Source organism: Labrus mixtus, chromosome 21, assembly GCF_963584025.1.
Source record: "Labrus mixtus chromosome 21, fLabMix1.1, whole genome shotgun sequence".
In the NCBI taxonomy this organism is placed as follows: Eukaryota; Metazoa; Chordata; class Actinopteri; order Labriformes; family Labridae; genus Labrus; species Labrus mixtus.
Window position 1 is genome coordinate 6,437,774 of NC_083632.1, and position 17,235 is coordinate 6,455,008.

General features: G+C 41.0%; 1 protein-coding gene and 1 non-coding gene across 6 annotated transcripts; both read left to right on the plus strand.

The window, feature by feature from the left end:
* The first annotated feature begins 348 nt into the window (after positions 1-348).
* On the plus strand, positions 349-15,492 carry eef2k (eukaryotic elongation factor 2 kinase). Of its 5 annotated transcripts, none has more exons than XM_061029161.1 (19): positions 349-589; positions 2,417-2,675; positions 3,139-3,198; positions 4,863-4,963; positions 6,977-7,037; positions 7,182-7,219; positions 8,454-8,625; positions 8,729-8,878; positions 8,964-9,096; positions 9,194-9,321; positions 9,565-9,784; positions 9,884-9,948; positions 11,255-11,332; positions 11,991-12,056; positions 12,848-12,979; positions 13,836-14,024; positions 14,133-14,257; positions 14,446-14,624; positions 15,019-15,492. In XM_061029161.1, exons 2-19 carry the CDS (start codon positions 2,421-2,423, stop codon positions 15,126-15,128), a joined length of 2,262 nt encoding a protein of 753 aa, XP_060885144.1. In that variant the 5' UTR covers positions 349-589; positions 2,417-2,420; the 3' UTR covers positions 15,129-15,492. The 5 variants fall into 5 exon arrangements, with proteins under 5 accessions (XP_060885144.1, XP_060885145.1, XP_060885146.1 ...); XM_061029162.1 differs by lacking the exon at positions 11,991-12,056 and adding an exon at positions 11,732-11,788 and having other exon boundaries at positions 350-589; XM_061029163.1 differs by lacking the exon at positions 3,139-3,198 and having other exon boundaries at positions 350-589.
* A 1,530-nt stretch (positions 15,493-17,022) lies between these two features.
* trnal-aag (transfer RNA leucine (anticodon AAG)) lies at positions 17,023-17,104 on the plus strand. The gene has a single exon. It is a non-coding gene; the product is annotated as a tRNA-Leu (tRNA).
* The last annotated feature ends 131 nt before the right edge of the window (positions 17,105-17,235 follow it).

A 17,235-nucleotide genomic window follows, 5' to 3' on the forward strand; every position in this document is an offset into this window, starting at 1 on the left:
TACGAGGTTGTCTACTCGGATATCTTATTTACATTACATGAGTGCATCAGCGCTAGAATGTAATTCATCCAGTGTTGCATTACAGTGCAATCCCGTAGTCGGAACTGCGAACTCTCGCGTTTTTACACTACTAGTAATACGAATCAATTTCACTTTATCGACAATATATTAGATTAATAAAATGTTGTGTAAATTAATAACAAGTAGATTTTCGATGAGCATGATCTGACTCTTTTGATACATCTTTGGAACTATTTTACATCCCTAGCCTACATACACCCGATATCGTGAAGCCTATATTTCTGATTACCTTGAAGGCAGCAGAGGCTTTCGGGGCGTGTCTGTCAGAGAGCAGTGTGTGTGTGTGTGTACGTGCCGAGGCCCAACGTCACCGTGGTGGACGGCAACAGAAACTACAGCTGGCTTTCCAGGCACGTCTCCGGACCTTCGGGATACATTGGAGAACCAGGGCCGACCCGGACCGGCCTGTGAGGGGAGTTTAACCTGCCGCTGCTGCACTCCTGTCTGTTGGTTTAACTTCTTACTGGAAACTGAGAGAAGGAAGACGATAGAGGAGGAGTGATTAAAGGTGAGGCTGTTTTCCGATTTTAAGGTTGTTTCCGAATGTGAAACATGGATTCTGCAGCAGGTAGACTAAACTCAAGTTAACGCTTTGTTTGCAGTTTGTTGTAAGATAAAATTATTCAGCCATTGTTGCTGTTGCATGAGTTCAGCGATGCAAGAGTAAAGGAACTTTATGTATAATGCTTGGGTCTGCATTCCTCCAGACCAACCAGCTGTCACTTTAACATCTGCCAACAAAAGAATCTACTGGAACTTACTGGTGCTTACAATAGTTAGTTCGCTCTTTGCAAATTTAATTACTTAAATACAGTATTTGGCGGGACTTTCTTGTCACTCATATCATGGGGACGTCCTGGTACAGCCACTAAAACAGAAAGCTCCCTCACTCATGGCATGTGATGTAGGTGTACAGTTGTGCAGCCATGATGCATGCTTGTTTTGATCACGTACAGTATCACGGCTCCAATTACTGTCTTCATGTGGCTCTGTGTTCCTCTAACCCACCTGTTTCAGACTATATTCATTTCAGTGTGGATCACACCGTACCCACCAGGACTGTGCGTTGTTTTGCCAACAACAAACCGTGGATTACTCCTGAAATAAAGGTTCCTCCTCGAGGACAAAAAAAGAAAGCTTTTAGGTCAGGCGACAAGGAGGAGGAGATGAAGACTGTGCAGGGAGAGCTGAGGAGGAAGATCAGGGAGGGGAAACGCATCTACAGGAGGAAGATGGAGGCACTACCCCCGCTCAGCTGCAGTAGAAGAATGTCAGCGGCGTCTGGAAGGGCCTGAAAACCATTTCAGGTCACAGGTCACAAGGACTCCAACACTGAACTGGTTAGAGATCAGGAATGGGTGAATGACCTGAACACTTTATTCAACAGCCCTCCCCCTACCCATTCCACTCTGCTGCAACCTGTCTTCCCCCTCTGCTGACTGCACCACCCCCACCTCCCCTCCCCCCCTGCACATCACTCTCTGCTCCCCCCTCCATTGTCACCCTGTACACTGCAGACTTCTCCCATAAGACCCATCAGACACCTAACTGTCACCTGCAGAAGTTCTCTGATGACTCTGCCATTGTCGGCCTCATCACCGATGGGGACGAGGGGGAGTACAGAGAACTCAACCTGGACTGCCTCCAGATCAGCGCGGGTAAAACCAAAGAGCTGGTGGTGGACTTCCGCAGGCGCAGACCCACTTCTCCCACACCGGTGAACATCCAGGGAAAGGACGTTGACATAGTGGTCTCTTATAAGTACAACAACAATAAGCTGGACTGGACTGTTAACACCCAAGCTCTCTACAAGAAAGGCCAGAGCAGACTTCATCTGCTGAGGAAACTCAGGTTTCGGCCTTCAGGCTCCGCCACCTGCGGTGTCTGAAGGAGAGAAACCGCAGGTCCTTCCTTCCTGCTGCAGTCACACTGTTCAACCAAGCCTGCTCTCAGTAGATCACAAAACACACAAGCGGACAATTCACTCTGACATTGTGCAATAATAATGTTATATTAATGTTATATTATGTTTACCAATCCACTTTGTGCAATAACATGTTACACTTTATGTTCACTGTGTGCATGTCTGTGTTGCACGGAATATTACGGACTACATTTTTGTCAAAACTGCAGCTCAGCTTTTTTTTAATCTATTTTTTAGTATCTATCTATTTTTTTTGTACATTCTTAATTTTTATTTTTTTATTTAAATTGTGCTGTGTTCACTTTCTGTTTGCAGTCTTTGCTCTTTGCTGCTGTGACAATGTCAATTTCCCCGTTGTGGGATAAATAAAGGATTATCTTATCTTATCTTATCTTTCCTTTTAACAACAAGCATCATGGAGGATGACCTGATGTTCAGCATGGAGGAGGAGGAGGAGGGCAGCGCCACGAGACCCCCTGTCCAACGCAGTGCCCACCACCAGCGGGCGCACTCTGTCGGTGACGCCAGTGCCAGTGACGCCGATGACGAGGACCACTTCATCTGCCCCATCCTGGACGACTCAGCCAAAGAGATCTGCCACTACCTGAAGAACCTTGTTCACACCCAGCAGCTGTCGAACTCTCTCCCAAAGACCAACTTTGTTTTCAGGGTGAGCTGATATGGAGATGCATGATCTTATCAGTAAAGGAAGCGAAGATGAAATCAAGGGCTTGAGAATCGCATAATAATGCTAAAAGCACTTTGCATTACTGAGTTGTGTTCAGACATGATCAAAAACACTTTTTTTGATCATGTCACAGATCACAGTTCTGCAATTTTCTGCGAGTGCAGCTCTTTACCTTATAAGGAGAGATGAATTGTACACGACTCCTGCACACACACACCACTATTTAGTGGTTTTTACCACATGTGATTACGTTGCATCTAAACACATCTCTCTCTTCTCTCACAGCTACGCAAAGAGCAACATTCAATGCAAAGCACTTCTCATGAATGGAATGAATGGCCTTACTCTTTTTATATCTGAGGGTTGTATCTGAATGTGTGATGGTGTTTTTTTCAATCTTGTTTACAAATGAAAAGCCGTCCATTTTCTTCACTTTTCCACATAGAATGAATCAGAAACAGTGGAAGAACCTATGTCGTGTAAGGTTTTGTCTGAGAGTGCACGGGTATGTTACAGATCAAGTTATATTCTCCTTTTCCGCCTCTTCCCCAGCGCCTATTTATTCCTCTCTTCTCCTCACTCCAAACTTATAATTTGCTGTTCTTGTCCTTTACATTTTTGTTCGCTTTTCTTATTTCCCTTGACTCTTTCTATATATATGTTTATTTATATATATATATATATGACTGACGTTATGTTTCCTAATCAATGCATCCTCCCTCCTTTCAGCCATTATTCATCATGTCCTTGATTCAATTGATCTGCACTTACAAACACCAGAAATAATGCTTTCTATTTTCCTTAGACTGGTAAAAAATTAAGGTCCTGCGACTTAAATATTCCTGAAATAATGCCCACAAAAAAAAGGGAAATACAGAAGAAAGTTGTAGTTATAACTCTTTTTATAAGTATGGCTGTGCATTTCAGTATCACACCAGGCTTTAACAGCTTTAAATGTGATACTGGACTCCTTTGACCGAGCTGTAAAATGCTGAAGTTGCACGCTCCTGCAGGAGAAGGAGGTGTGACGTAAGATGTGTCGAAAAAGAAGCTCCTCCTCACAGACAGACACGTCACATGATGCCTCATGTTTCTCTTCATGGGAATCTTCACCCTACATAGAAACACGCCTAAAATCCCTCCTCGACAGTGGAACAGTGGTGTACGAGGCCGAGGGGGACGTATAGGTCAAGGTTTTGGGTAACTGGAGCTGGTTTGGATTACAAGTAACGTGATTCATGGTTCCTACTAAGAAAGTTATTTTTTGAGATGCCACGACTGGAGACGATCATAGAAAGTCACACAAAACATTCCTCACATGTTGATATGATATGTGGATTTTTTTTAACATAAAATAGTAAAAAAATATATATATATATCTAGAAATATATGTGCTGATATTTACCAAATATTTATGACAATGTTCCATCAAAAAAAAAAGAAAATCATTTTTTTCAAGGAAATAAAACAATTATTTTGGTCTCCTGTTTTCCATCAAAACAAAATAAACCCCAGATGATTGTGACTTGCCTTTTGATGAATAAAACTAATGAACATGGCTTAATGTGAGTAAATAAAAATCAAATTCACAAACTCCTAATATGTTACTATGATTTCTCCCAGGTCACTGAATCATGTTCCTCATCAATGGTGGCTGTTTATCAATAAAGACAGCGACGGAAGTAACTTCATAATGTAGTCATTACAATATTTGCCTGGTCATTGTTTTGATTAAGAGGGCCCTAGCAGATGAGATTAAAGACTTTACATTTAAGATATCATGGGATAGAAGACCTTGATTGACCAACACTTACACTAAACTGCATTTTATCCCCGCCCCTGCATCATATAAAAAGAAAAACGTTTTATGATCTCTCCATGAATCAGTTTAATTTTCATATCGTTTTCTTTCTCGTTTGTATCTATTCATGACATATTCATGCTTTTTTTTCCCCTTCCTTCCTTAACTTGTTTCTTTGCCCCTGATGTGCATGCTGTTTATCAGTTTTGTTGTAACATGATCTGCATTAGAGGGATCCCTTGCCAGAAGCTTCCCTTCCTTCTTTTATGCTTTCTAAAAAGCTTTTAGGGAAACTAAGCTGTCCAATATTTTTGTTGCATAATATCGCCGACTGACTGCTAATATGTTGTGTTTGATCGCTGCTACAGGATGCATGGAAACATGCAATAGAGAAGGCCAAAGCCATGCCCGACCCCTGGGCTCAGTTTCACCTGGAGAAAATCCAGACTGAACCCTGCATTCGTTACAGGTACGGCTAACTCAGAGTGCCTGTTAATCCTCCGCAGTAATACAACTTTTTAAGACTTGTCAAAGCAAGGAAAAGATTAAGGTAAAACCAATTCATGAATATCGTGGCAAAAAAAACTTCACTGTAGAGATCGCTGCATCAAACAAAGAGGAACCAAAACAAGAAGCTGAGAGGCGCTAAAACAATCTAGCGAAGGAACTGCTAAATTGAGTTCTTATATCAGAATTTTGATTGGACACTCTCTGATAGTATTAAGATGAAACATCATGTTGTAAGAGTCTACACTGACACGTCCTCACGTTGGTATCGGCTTGTATTGAGTTGGTATTGGATGGCTGTTAAAGTGACAGCTGGGTCAGTGGTGCTAATCTTAAATGTTGACAAACATTTCAGGATCACACCGGGCGCACGTCAAGCAGTGACGCCCCTTTTGGCCCGACCAGTTCGTCTTTATTTATCTCGTAATGCGAGCGGGAGACTGAAGTGTGGACCCAGATATCACAGCCAACGTCGCTGCTACATATAGGCCTCTTACGGAGTTCTCAAATGTGGAAAGAGTTTTAGTAAGACAACAACACAATTGAAAGGGCGCGGGCAAGAGAGCAAGAAGAAAGTGAACTCCTTTGTGTGTGTGTGTGTGTGTGTGTGTGTGTCAGGTTGTTACATAACATACAGGGCTGAGACTATAGAGGGGAGAGGCATATTAAGGAGCTGGGATCTACCCTCATGTGCTAATTTTACCCCCCGTAACCTCACTCCTCTCCTCCTCTCTTAAGCCCCCCTGTAGTATCAACTTGATGATATGAAAGTCCTGGTACACGCTGTCCCCAGCCTTAAACGGTTTTGTAGGCAGGAACCAGCCACGATTAGATTTTTGTTTAAGAGAAACCGGCGTGTTTGTCCGTGAAGCTTTGCAGCCACACCTTTTACTCCTGTTGTATTCATTAACTCAGGACACACACCCTGCCAAGCCAAACAGACACACTGACCCAGATACACAGTGTGTACACACACGTTAGTATCACCGTATTGACTGTCAAAGTTCTCCTGCAACTACGTCTATCTCTAAGTCCCAAAGGAAATGGGCGTGTACATCATGACCTTTCACGACAGAGCACAACCTTTATGTTTAATTTCTCTCTTTGTTGGTCTTCCTTAGAGAGGAAACTACAGGCTTAGTGTGGCCCCCCGTGACAGGAATGAAAACAGGCATGTTGACTCCCTCGCAGAGGCCAAAGAGTAACTTGGCTAGCGTAGCGACTGGAACTCTTTTCATAGCTGAACCAGAGTTTTATAAATCACATGATAAAGGAGTGCACACAGACAGCTCAGTGCTGTAGGCGGTCCAGCGGGGGTGATTTGTGTTTTAACAGGTGGAAAGTGCCATTTAGCCTACTCCTCACAGAGCAGGGTCACAGGGTCTCCTCTGTGACCTATTCGAGACCCGCTCGTGGAAAGTTTCTCACAGCTGCTGATAGGAGTTGCAGGAGAATGATCTTAAAAGTATTTGTTGTTTTTGTCTTTAAAAATTTGTAGTGTGAAAAGATAAAAACAATAACCTCCTCGAATTACTTGTATTGTGTAACCATCAGTCAGTCAGTCAGTCAGTCAGTCAATATGTAAAGATAACAGGCATCAAACATACTGTTCATGAATCTGAAACCAGCTAATGTTTAGTTTCAAGGTTAATAAATGATCAGAAATGGTTGTTTTAGACTTGTAAATGGATTCATTCAGCACTTATCCTTTCAAAATGTGACAAGGCTCAAAGTTTCCAGCAGTTCAAGCAGCTCTTTGCTAACACATTATGGTTAGCAGAGGTAATGTTGACCCTGTTCACCTGTTTTAGGCATTTTACATTTCAAATTTTACAATTCATACATTTCTTAGATATTGAGTTAATAACTCCTAGGATATTTCATTTTGAGTGAATCTATGTGATTAATGTTTTTTATTTGACTGTAATTTAAAGACCACCTTGAAGCATCATACATGTATTTATTTAATTCACAGGTACAACGCCATCACAGGAGAATGGGCTCAAGACCAGGTCCACATAAAGATGGGTGACCAGGTATTATTACGCTCTAAAATGTGACTGTTTTGACAATATGTATAGTAAAATATATATTATTTTTTTTAAAAAAGACACATGCTACACATTCTTCTTGCGTCTTATCTCTTTCCTAATTCATGTCCTCTTCCTGATTTCTCACAGCCGTTTGGGAAAGGGGCCATGAGGGAGTGCTTCAGAACGTGAGTAGAAACATTTCTCCACATTCATCAGTTCTCATCAAGCGGTTATTGCCCTCGTGTTTGAGTCGTCCAGGCCGTCGTGGTCTCGGTGTAAACCAAACAGAGGGGTTTTTTTGTCGTTCGTAGATGGACGCCTTTAGGAAGTGCAGGACCAAATTCCTCAAATGTTTGGCCCTGACTCAAGAGGATGCTGCTGTCAGACTCGGGGCCAAAGATGGTTCTCACTGAAGTCTTCCATGATGGCACTGGAGCTTTTTATTTTTAACTCTTCTAACTCCCCTGATATTTACTAAATTTAAATATATGATTCTATCACGGCTCGGCTGTGTTTAGGTTTGCGTGTGACGTTGCAGAATGAAAGGGAAAAGAGGATAAAGGTCTTATTGTTTATGTTTAATCCTTAGTTATGTGGGAAATGTTAAAGAGAGGCGTCTCAGCTGTTTGCTGTTTGCAACATCTCACAGAAAACACCCACACAGACAGAGCCAGAGAATGAAAATAAATCCCCCAACAAGCCCAAACAAGTCAGGTCCTGAAGAGAGAAAATCTCTACGTCTGAAAGTGGTATTTTGTTCCTGTAACATTTGGCTTCTGTCGGGTTGAACCAGATTGGACTTTATATCCTCTGGTCAGCTTTTGTTTTTTTCTGAATAATGTTTTAAAGGTCCCATATTATGCTTTTTCTGGTTTTATATGCTCTTTAGTGTGTTTTCCAAGTGTCCTGTGCATGTTTAGGCACATCTATGTGCAAAAATTCAAAGTCTGCGGAAACGCGGCTTCTCCTACGTCCTCCTGTTAGCTGTAGCATTAGCTGCACGTAACGCTCGGTTCTAGCCCCCCGCGATAAAAATGTGTCAGTCCGACGTCATTGTCAGTGTGAGTTCACTGATCTAAGCCCATTGGCTCGTTGTGGCAAGCCCTGCAGCTCATGTTGAAATTTCCGAGACGCGTGCTGAGCAACTGACCAATAACGACAGAGCGGATCGGCAGACCAATCAGAGCAGACTTGGCCCACGTGGGGTCTAACAGTGTGGGCTCAACAGAGTGCAGCTGACGGACTCAGAGCGTAGAGGGAGCAAGGAGGAGCAGTACATGAAAACAGACACTTTTTTTTTTAATCTATTGTGAACGTACAAAAGTAGGTACATAGATTAAATAAACGAACCGCAAAAAGGGCAGAATATGGGCTCTTTAATAATGTGGTGTTTCTCACTTTTATTTCCTTTTCCTCCAGGAAGAAACTGTCCAATTTCTCACACAGCAGCAACTGGAAGTCGGCGTCCAATTATGTGGCCAAGCGTTACATGGAGGAAGTGGACAGAAGTGTTTACTTTGAGGACGTCCGGCTGCAAATGGAGGCCAAACTCTGGGGAGAGGAGTACAACCGTCACCGACCTCCTAAACAGGTACACACATTTGAATATCATTTTCTTATCGAAGCCATTTAATCACCAAAGACGGTGAATGAATAGCCTATTATAGCCTTGACGTGTCTGTTTGTAATTGCAGGTTGACATCATGCAGATGTGCGTTGTGGAGATGGCAGAAAGACCAGATAAACCTCTCTTCCACCTGGAACATTACATCGAGGGCAAATACATCAAATACAACTCCAACTCGGGTTTTGTGAGGGACGACAACATTCGACTCACTCCACAGGTGAGTGATTGTGCCTTTTGGTATTAATACAGATAATAATGACTTTAGCCATCTTTTATTTATCCTGCTCTCATGTACCCATCAGGCCTTTAGTCACTTCAGCTTTGAGCGATCGGGTCACCAGCTGATCGTTGTTGACATCCAGGGAGTCGGAGATCTGTACACCGACCCTCAGATCCACACAGAGAAGGGCACCGACTTTGGAGATGGAAATCTAGGTACAGTCCGTCATCTTTTCTATTTCTGCAGCGAACACGAGCAGAGCGCTGGTTCGACATTATCCAAGGAGCTGTGTCATTCGTACTTGTGTTGCAGGTGTGCGAGGCATGGCGCTGTTCTTCCACTCCCACCTGTGTAACAAGATCTGCAAGAGTATGGGCCTGACGCCTTTTGATATTTCACCTGCGGAGAAGTCCCAGATGGACTCCACCAACAAACTGCTCGTAATCACAACTTGTCATGTTTTTATAGATGCTGTCATCTGCTCCGCTGGGATCTTATTTCCTGAGAGAAGATTAGTTTTTGATCAGAGAAAAGAACGGATCTGCAGCTGAAAATAGGGAGCATCATTTAAAAGCATTAGCATAACACGGATACTATACTATTCTCTTCTTCAGTGTTTGTTGTTTATTCTGCTGCTCACTGCTGACATGTACTGAAGAGTGATTCCTCATTTTTGATTGCAGAAGTCGGCTCAGACGGTGCTGCGGGGCTGCGAGGAGCCCTGTGGCTCTCCTCGTGTTCGCACCATTTCAGTGGGCCGAGCTCCTCCTTTGCTGTCCCGCCTGTCCGAGACGTCGTCTGCAGACGAGAGCGTGAGCGACGTGGACTCTGTGCCCTGCTCCCCTCTCATCCTGCCCTGTTCCCCACTGGCTGCATCAGGATATATGGGAAAGTCCCCCTTTGGTACATGGAGACAATATTACACACTGCACATGTTAACCGTGTTTAATGAAGTAAACTGTGTTGTCCAGATTCTAAATGTGTTATCTCCACCTTTTACAGCATACACTTTCACTGGGATGTATGAACATGAACGACTCAACAATAACAACACAGGTGAACACAAGGTGAGCAACTTTTCAGTGGACATGACACCAAAGGTACAAACTAAGTCAATCCACTGCAGGTCAATAAGATCAGTGTTTACGTGTTAAGGTGTAGAGAAGTGGATTAAAAATGTTACTGGGTCAAAAAACTTCCGTGTTTACAGTCGAGAAGGACTAAAACTTAAAGATACCTTTACATTTTGTCTTCAGCCATGACTTTTATTTGAACCAATAATTTAAACGTATTATATGACAACATGATTTGATGACTCTAAGACTAATTAGTCCTTCACTGGGTCGCTCCAGCTAAGAGCCAGTCCTCTTATAGTTTAGATTATAAAGTCACCAGAGAGGCTTTTTAACTAATAGCTAGTTGGTAACCGAATAAGCTACAGGAAAAATATGTAAGAAACTTATATTGATTTAAGGTCATAATTAAGGCAGGTGGCAAACATCAAAGAAATCAATTCTCAGCCAACCGTAGTTTCAGTTCCTGTGAACTTTCTGGCTGAAATGAGCCTCTCACTGACTTTATACGGTCAATGGAGCCACTTGAAATCGTGGAGCACACTGTAGTAAGAAAGTTCTACATTGAAATATTATATAAAAGCATCTGTGTGGAACTTTTGGTTTGTGTCGATTTTGGCGCCCCCCAGTGGACAAAGCAAAACTTCCTATCTCTTTCTGATTCTGTCCTGTACATGTGTAGGTCGTATTTTGTTTTTTTAACTAAGTCTCATCCTGCTTTCTTTAAAAAGTCATATTTGTCACTCATTGAGAATTCATGCTTCATGTAAAAATAAATAAATAATGTTTCTGTAGCTTCCAGTCAATCACTTGGTCTGCCACCTACACCCCCAGCAGTGGTTTCAGCTGTTAAAAACTATTATCTATAAATAGTCGATCTTCATATTGATGGTCTCTTTTGCTTTAGTAGCCCATAAAGAAACATTAGTGTTAATTTCAGCATGTTTCATAACCAGTTAAAAACTCCTCACTGTGGCTTTAATTTAAATTAGGCCCCATAAGATTTCTGTTTTGCAAAGTTGAATGCATTCTGAACTAAGTGAAGCTGTGTGTTTTGTAAACCCCCCCGGCTGATTTACCATCAGTGGGAATCGCAAACCTACCCTCATGTCATGTTTAACTATTTACATGTCACTAAGAATGATGTTGCAACTTCTCTCTGTGGTGCAACTTGAATGATCACGTAGTCATGATTGATGTTGTAACGAGGCTGAATTTAAAAAAATAAACTCAGCTGGTCCAACAGTCTGTAAGTCCTGAGTCTGACAAATAAATGATTTTCATTCTTCTCTGTCGTCAGGAATCCGACAGCGGAAGTGACAGCGGCTACCCCAGCGAGAGGAGGAGTGAAGGCGACCCAAATGACAACGTAGACGGGGTAAAGGTTTCCATTTGACTGGAATGATTTTGGACCAAAATGTCCAGAAGTGATTTTTAAAACTAAACATCTATTATGTACATATGACCTATGCCAACAAAAGTATTTCTTTATGTCTGACATTAATTAAGATAATCACTTTGATAAATATCTTTTAAATATGTTGCAGCTTCTGAGGATTAAATGTGTTTAAACTAGTTTTACATCTAGAATCACTAGGTTGTTTTTTTTTAACACTTTATACACATGTGAGACTTCTCTTGTTTCTGTCTCTCGTTCACTCTCCTTTGTCTTCAGTCCTCTCAGCAGCTGTTAGGCTCTTAACATTTATTTTTCTTCACATGTATTTGAACTGTTTCTGACATGACTTTTGTGAATGCACGTTGTATCGTCACGTAGGCCAATCATCGCTCCCACAGACATTACTCTGAGTCGGATGAGGACAGTGTCAGACGGGTAAACGAAACGTAGAGACATCAGTGTGCGAACGTCATCCTTACCTTCATCATCATCATCGCCGACATCAAATAACCCTCTGATTTTCTTCCTCATTTTCTTTCTTCACTCTGTTTTCGCCCCTTTTTTTTCTTAACATTGAAAACCATCCCTCACCTTCCCTTTAATCAAGCTCCTGCTGCTCTTTGTGTTCCCTCACTAGAGGAAGATGGTAGCTCCTCCGAGAGTCTCTGCAGCTTTAAATTCATACAATCCTGACAACGAATGGGTGATTATTTGCATGGAGGCCTTAAAATCTGGGATTTTGCCCCATGTGCATTTCTGTGCCAGCTTTATGCTACAGCATTATAAAGCATGAGGCTTTGATTTGAGCTACTGCTTAGACGAGCTGCAGCTTTTCCAGGTCAACTCGTTCTTTCATTCCTGAAAAAAAATTGAAAGAGGAGAATTGCTAAACATACAGATGAGATTTGGAACTGAAACACCATCTACCTCTCTTCTATCAACTCTACTGTTCTCATGACTCTTTCCATGATAACTTGTGTTTGTGTGCTGTTTTCATGCTTTACATGATTTTGCATTCACTGAGGCCAGCGGGGGTGTACTCCTCCTGCTCGCAGCTGAAATGTTTCATTTATCTGTTTCCTCCTGTGAGGAATTTTATTCTCTTTATGAAACAGCCAGACAATAGCTTTGAATATTTAATATTTGTAGAATGTTATTTCTAATATTTGAAACATTTGCCAGGGGATAGGTGTCAGACGGGTGATTACCACGCTACCAAAACATTTTTTACATCTTTGATTGCAAAGATTATTAATTAGCGATACAAGACATATCGGTAAGTGGTACAACATTGACCACAGGGGGCGCCAAAGTCCACACAAATCAAAAGATCCCCACAGGAGTTTTAAATTAAGGCTACATTTTCTGGATGAGTACACCCCTGAATTTAATATTTTTCACGATTCATTTCCTTTATATAATTTTTTTTTTTTTTTCATTACCGTGACGTAAAACAGATGTGGACATTCTCACTCCCTCTTTTTCTCCCCTCAGCTGACTGAGGAAAACTGGAGTTTCTACCACTCGTCTCGGGCTCACGTCCACAGATCGTCCTGCGTGGCCACAGAGGTGGAGCGGCTCAACACTCTGCTGCAGACAAAGATTGGCCAGTCGAACCTCGGGAAGGTAAAAAAGAAATCTGACTGGCTTATAGATGATTTTATATGTAATACTGTACGTCTACTACCTGTATATAAACTGGATACATTGAATTTTTTTTTTTTCGCTGCTTAGTAGTATTTTTTATAGAAAAGTTTTTGCTCTTTCTTGACGACCTACAATGAGCTCATGTAGAATACTGGAGGTCAGGTAGACTACAGCCGGGACATACAAACTAACTTTCTGGTGTTAAATGAAAAATATCGACCCCTTAAATTCCCCATGAAATAAAAAATATGTTATCCCAGTTTTAATCCAGCGTTAATCCTACGTTCATTTATCTGCCAAATATATTTCAATACAGCATGATCTGAGTGTGTTTACAGTAAATATACAAGAAATGAAAACTATGATTTCTTATCTCATTATGCCAACAGAAAATTACAACCACAAAGTTAGCCTAACCAAAACTACATATGCTGCTGTTAGACTAATAAGACACAGTTTTGTATTTTGCGGTGATTTATAGAATAGAATAGAATAGAATGTCTTTATTGTCATTATACAATTGTAAACAAAATTATTTGGCTTCACCTTAAAGTGCACACACATACAAGCATCCACAGCTAAAAACAACAAAAGAAGAAAAAATAAAAAAAAGGAACTCTCATTCAGGTAAGATGGGCAATGTATGGTAGGAGTTATTTACAGGTAGTAGCATAATAGAATGTAAATAGATATTGCAGAAATATCAAATAAATGTTGCACAGTGTGAAATGTCAAATATTGCAGAAATCCTTAACCTCCTGTTTTATTGTTTTCCTCTGTTTCAACGTGAGTGTCACTTTGAGAGTTTATCCTCGATCTCCCTTTTTCCGTGTAGGTCCACTTGGCGATGGTGCGGTACCACGAGGCGGGTCGTTTCTGTGAGAAGGACGAGCCGTGGGATCAGGACTCGGCCATGTTCCACCTGGAGAGAGCAGCTCTGTGTGGAGAGCTGGAGGCCATTGTAGCGTTAGGACAGTGCTACATGCAGCTGCCTCATCACATCCTGCCTGACATGGAGCTCGAGGTAAAAAGCACTTTCTTTAATATTTTTTTAAGCTTACAGTAATAAATCTTTTGGTTTTTGTACCGAATGCATCTTTGTTTCTCTGACATCGTTTTCTGTTGTTTGCAGGATAATGCAGGAAACAGGATGAAGGGTTTTAAATACCTGCTGCTGGCAGCCGAGGCTGGAGAGAGATCGGCTATGATCACAGTGGCCAGAGGCTTTGACACTGGGATCAGTCTGCCAGCTGACAGGTCAGTGACACAGGGTTAAATTTGGACCCACTCTTGTTTTGAAGTTTGCCAGAATTCTGCTATCTCAGTCATTGGCAATACCGCCCCCTAGTGGAAACTTGAGATGATTTTTAATCCGAGAAGCAGGATTGTTCCGTTTGTGATGCTGAATGTTTTTTTTTTTGTGTTTTTACATTTACATTTTTCAGAAAGCAGGACTGGAAGGAGGCGATCCACTGGTACGACAGAGTGTTGAACACGACAGACCACGATGAGGGGGGAGAGTTTGACGGGACGCAGGACGAGCCTCGACACCTGCTGCTGGCCAGAGCGGCAGAGATGTACCAAGAAGGAGGACACAACCTCACTGCTGACCCGCAGAGAGCAGGTTCGACTTCATGCTTGTCCAACAGACTCAGCTGTGATAAATATAATCTAATACTCCGATAGTCTTTTTTTTTTTACGAGAATTAAAATCCTACCTCATGCATGCTTGAAATAACACTCTTGATAAACAATCCAGCTTGATGAATACATATAATTTGCTTAAGAGTTTATTTATAGTTAATTGATAGGAACAGATACATTATACATCCAATACATTGAAGTAGGACTTGATGCTGTGGTTTAAATCTGTGACGTTTGCAGTAGATTTAAAGTTTAACAAAGCATGTCCTTGGACTTTTTAAATAGCATAGAGAAATAAAATATAAAATACATACCCTGCTGCAGATAATGATCTCTAGCTTCATCCTAACGTCCTAAACCTTCTCTCGTTTTAGGTGATCTGTTCACAGAAGCGGCAGAAGCTGCCATGGCGGCCATGAAAGGTCGACTGGCAAACCAGTACTACATGAAAGCTGAAGAAGCCTGGGCGCTAATGGAGGAGTAATTCTAGATTCACATTGCTGTCACAAAAAGGCCACGGGAGTTCATTTGTCTGACCGATAGCCAGGCTAGTTTACATTTTATATTACAGGATGTTTGCTAACAGTGCTACGTGTGTGTGCGTTCATTCAGTCTTAGTTCAGCAGCCTAGTTAATGAGTTTCTTTTTCCTGTTTCTTTTTCCTGTTTCTTTTTCCTCTTTTCTTTAATCTCCATCTTTACTTACCTTTTTGCTTCATGAATGCATGAAAGAGAAAAACTGCAGAATCAAATAAAGAGTAATGTTTACTTTCTTTGACCCAAACATAAGTTGTTTTATGATTGCATGTTAAAGAAAAATGTAAATAAAGTTGAATCTGCTTTTTGGGTTTGGCTTGTCTCTATTTCTTTGTCTTTTTCTCCAGTCTACAACTCTGACATGAAATGTCTGAAACTGAAATAATTTGTCCGCAAGTCAGAAGGATGAACAATAAATTGCATATTAATCGGTATAAAGTTATTTTTCTGTTATTTCTTGGTTTCTGTATTTAATCTTACAAACAAAATCGTCACACATTGAATAGCAAGAAAGAGGGAAAATAACAAGAGACAGGCTTTAGTTCAAAGTTCAAAGTACGTCTGCAATAAGGTAAGTTAATTTGAACTGGTGACCAGTAACTTTATCTTTGGATTTGAAAACATTTTGACTCATAATTTTGTCTTTCACCTTTTATTGTTTTGCAATCTCAGTTTACTTGTACCACAACCTAGCAAAGACATCTTGAAAAATAAATGTTCTTATCCTGTATGCAGTCAAGATAATAATGAAGCGTCTGTTCAAAAGCAACAACAAAATGTAGGCAAATTCACTCAGAATAAGAATCCTGTGATTGAATTTTTGGAGTTACCCTCTATGGCACACAGAGCAGCTGGGTTCTATAAACTCTTTAATGGGTTACAAAAAGATATGTGTAAAAGTTTGAGAATGATTTGGCAGAAAGACTTAGAATGTGAATTAAGCGAGGAGGATTGGTCAAAAATCCTATCAAATACGGGGAGGTATATAAAGGAGGCTAGGGGGAAATTTACTCAATATAAAATAATACATAGGTTTTATTTTACTCCTTCTAAACTCCATACTATGGGCATACTGGCCAGTAATTTATGTTGGAAGTGTCAGATAGAACCAGGAACATTTTTACATGCACTCTGGGAATGCAAACTTGTAAACCCATTTTGGGACAAAGTCATGGAACACATAGGTAAGGGGTTGGGTATGAAAATACCTAAATTTAAGCAATGGATGGAACTTATGTCAGAAACTGTGTCTTATGAACAAGTGTTAGCCAGAATCAATAACGAAGGTGAGAACTTCCAGAGGTTATGGGGCCACTTTTTTGCCTATACATGTAGTACCATTGGTGCATTGTAATGATAAAGATGTGGCACTGTGTATACTGTGGTTACTGAATTGTTATTTTGGTTCCAATTATGCACTCAGCTGTTATGGGACTTTGGGCACACTATTGTACAACAACAATGCTGTCTGTTTTGTACATGTTAAGTTAAAATAAAAAGTTGAATTACAAAAAAACAAACAAAATGTAAAGAGGGAAAAATCATTTGATTCATGTCAAAGCAACTTTAAAGCTCCTTTTTTTTTTTTAGCTAAACCCTGTGGACGATGAGTGGGTCTTATCTCTTTGCTGAACTTTATTTTGAAAATGTCAACTTTTCTTCTAGTTTCGATTTTATTCCTGACATCTCAACTTTTTTTCTTCCACATTTGTTTTTTATTTCCGACATTTCGATTTTGTTTTATGGGGAAAAAAACATTTTCCACCTGTCAAGATCTATCTTTAGCGTATCAAATCCTCTTATTTTGTATATTACAATGGAGTCCGCGTGAGTTGTATGTAAGGTAGCGTGGCCGAGCGGTCTAAGGCGCTGGATTAAGGCTCCAGTCTCTTCGGAGGCGTGGGTTCGAATCCCACCGCTGCCATAATCTTTTTCCTCGCCGTTCTTGAAAAACAATTCACCAGGTAATAAACTGTATCCTAACAACCTGAATATCCAATGTGTAGAAAATAAGCCACAAAAAAACCCCAATGAAAACAGACACTGGTACTGATC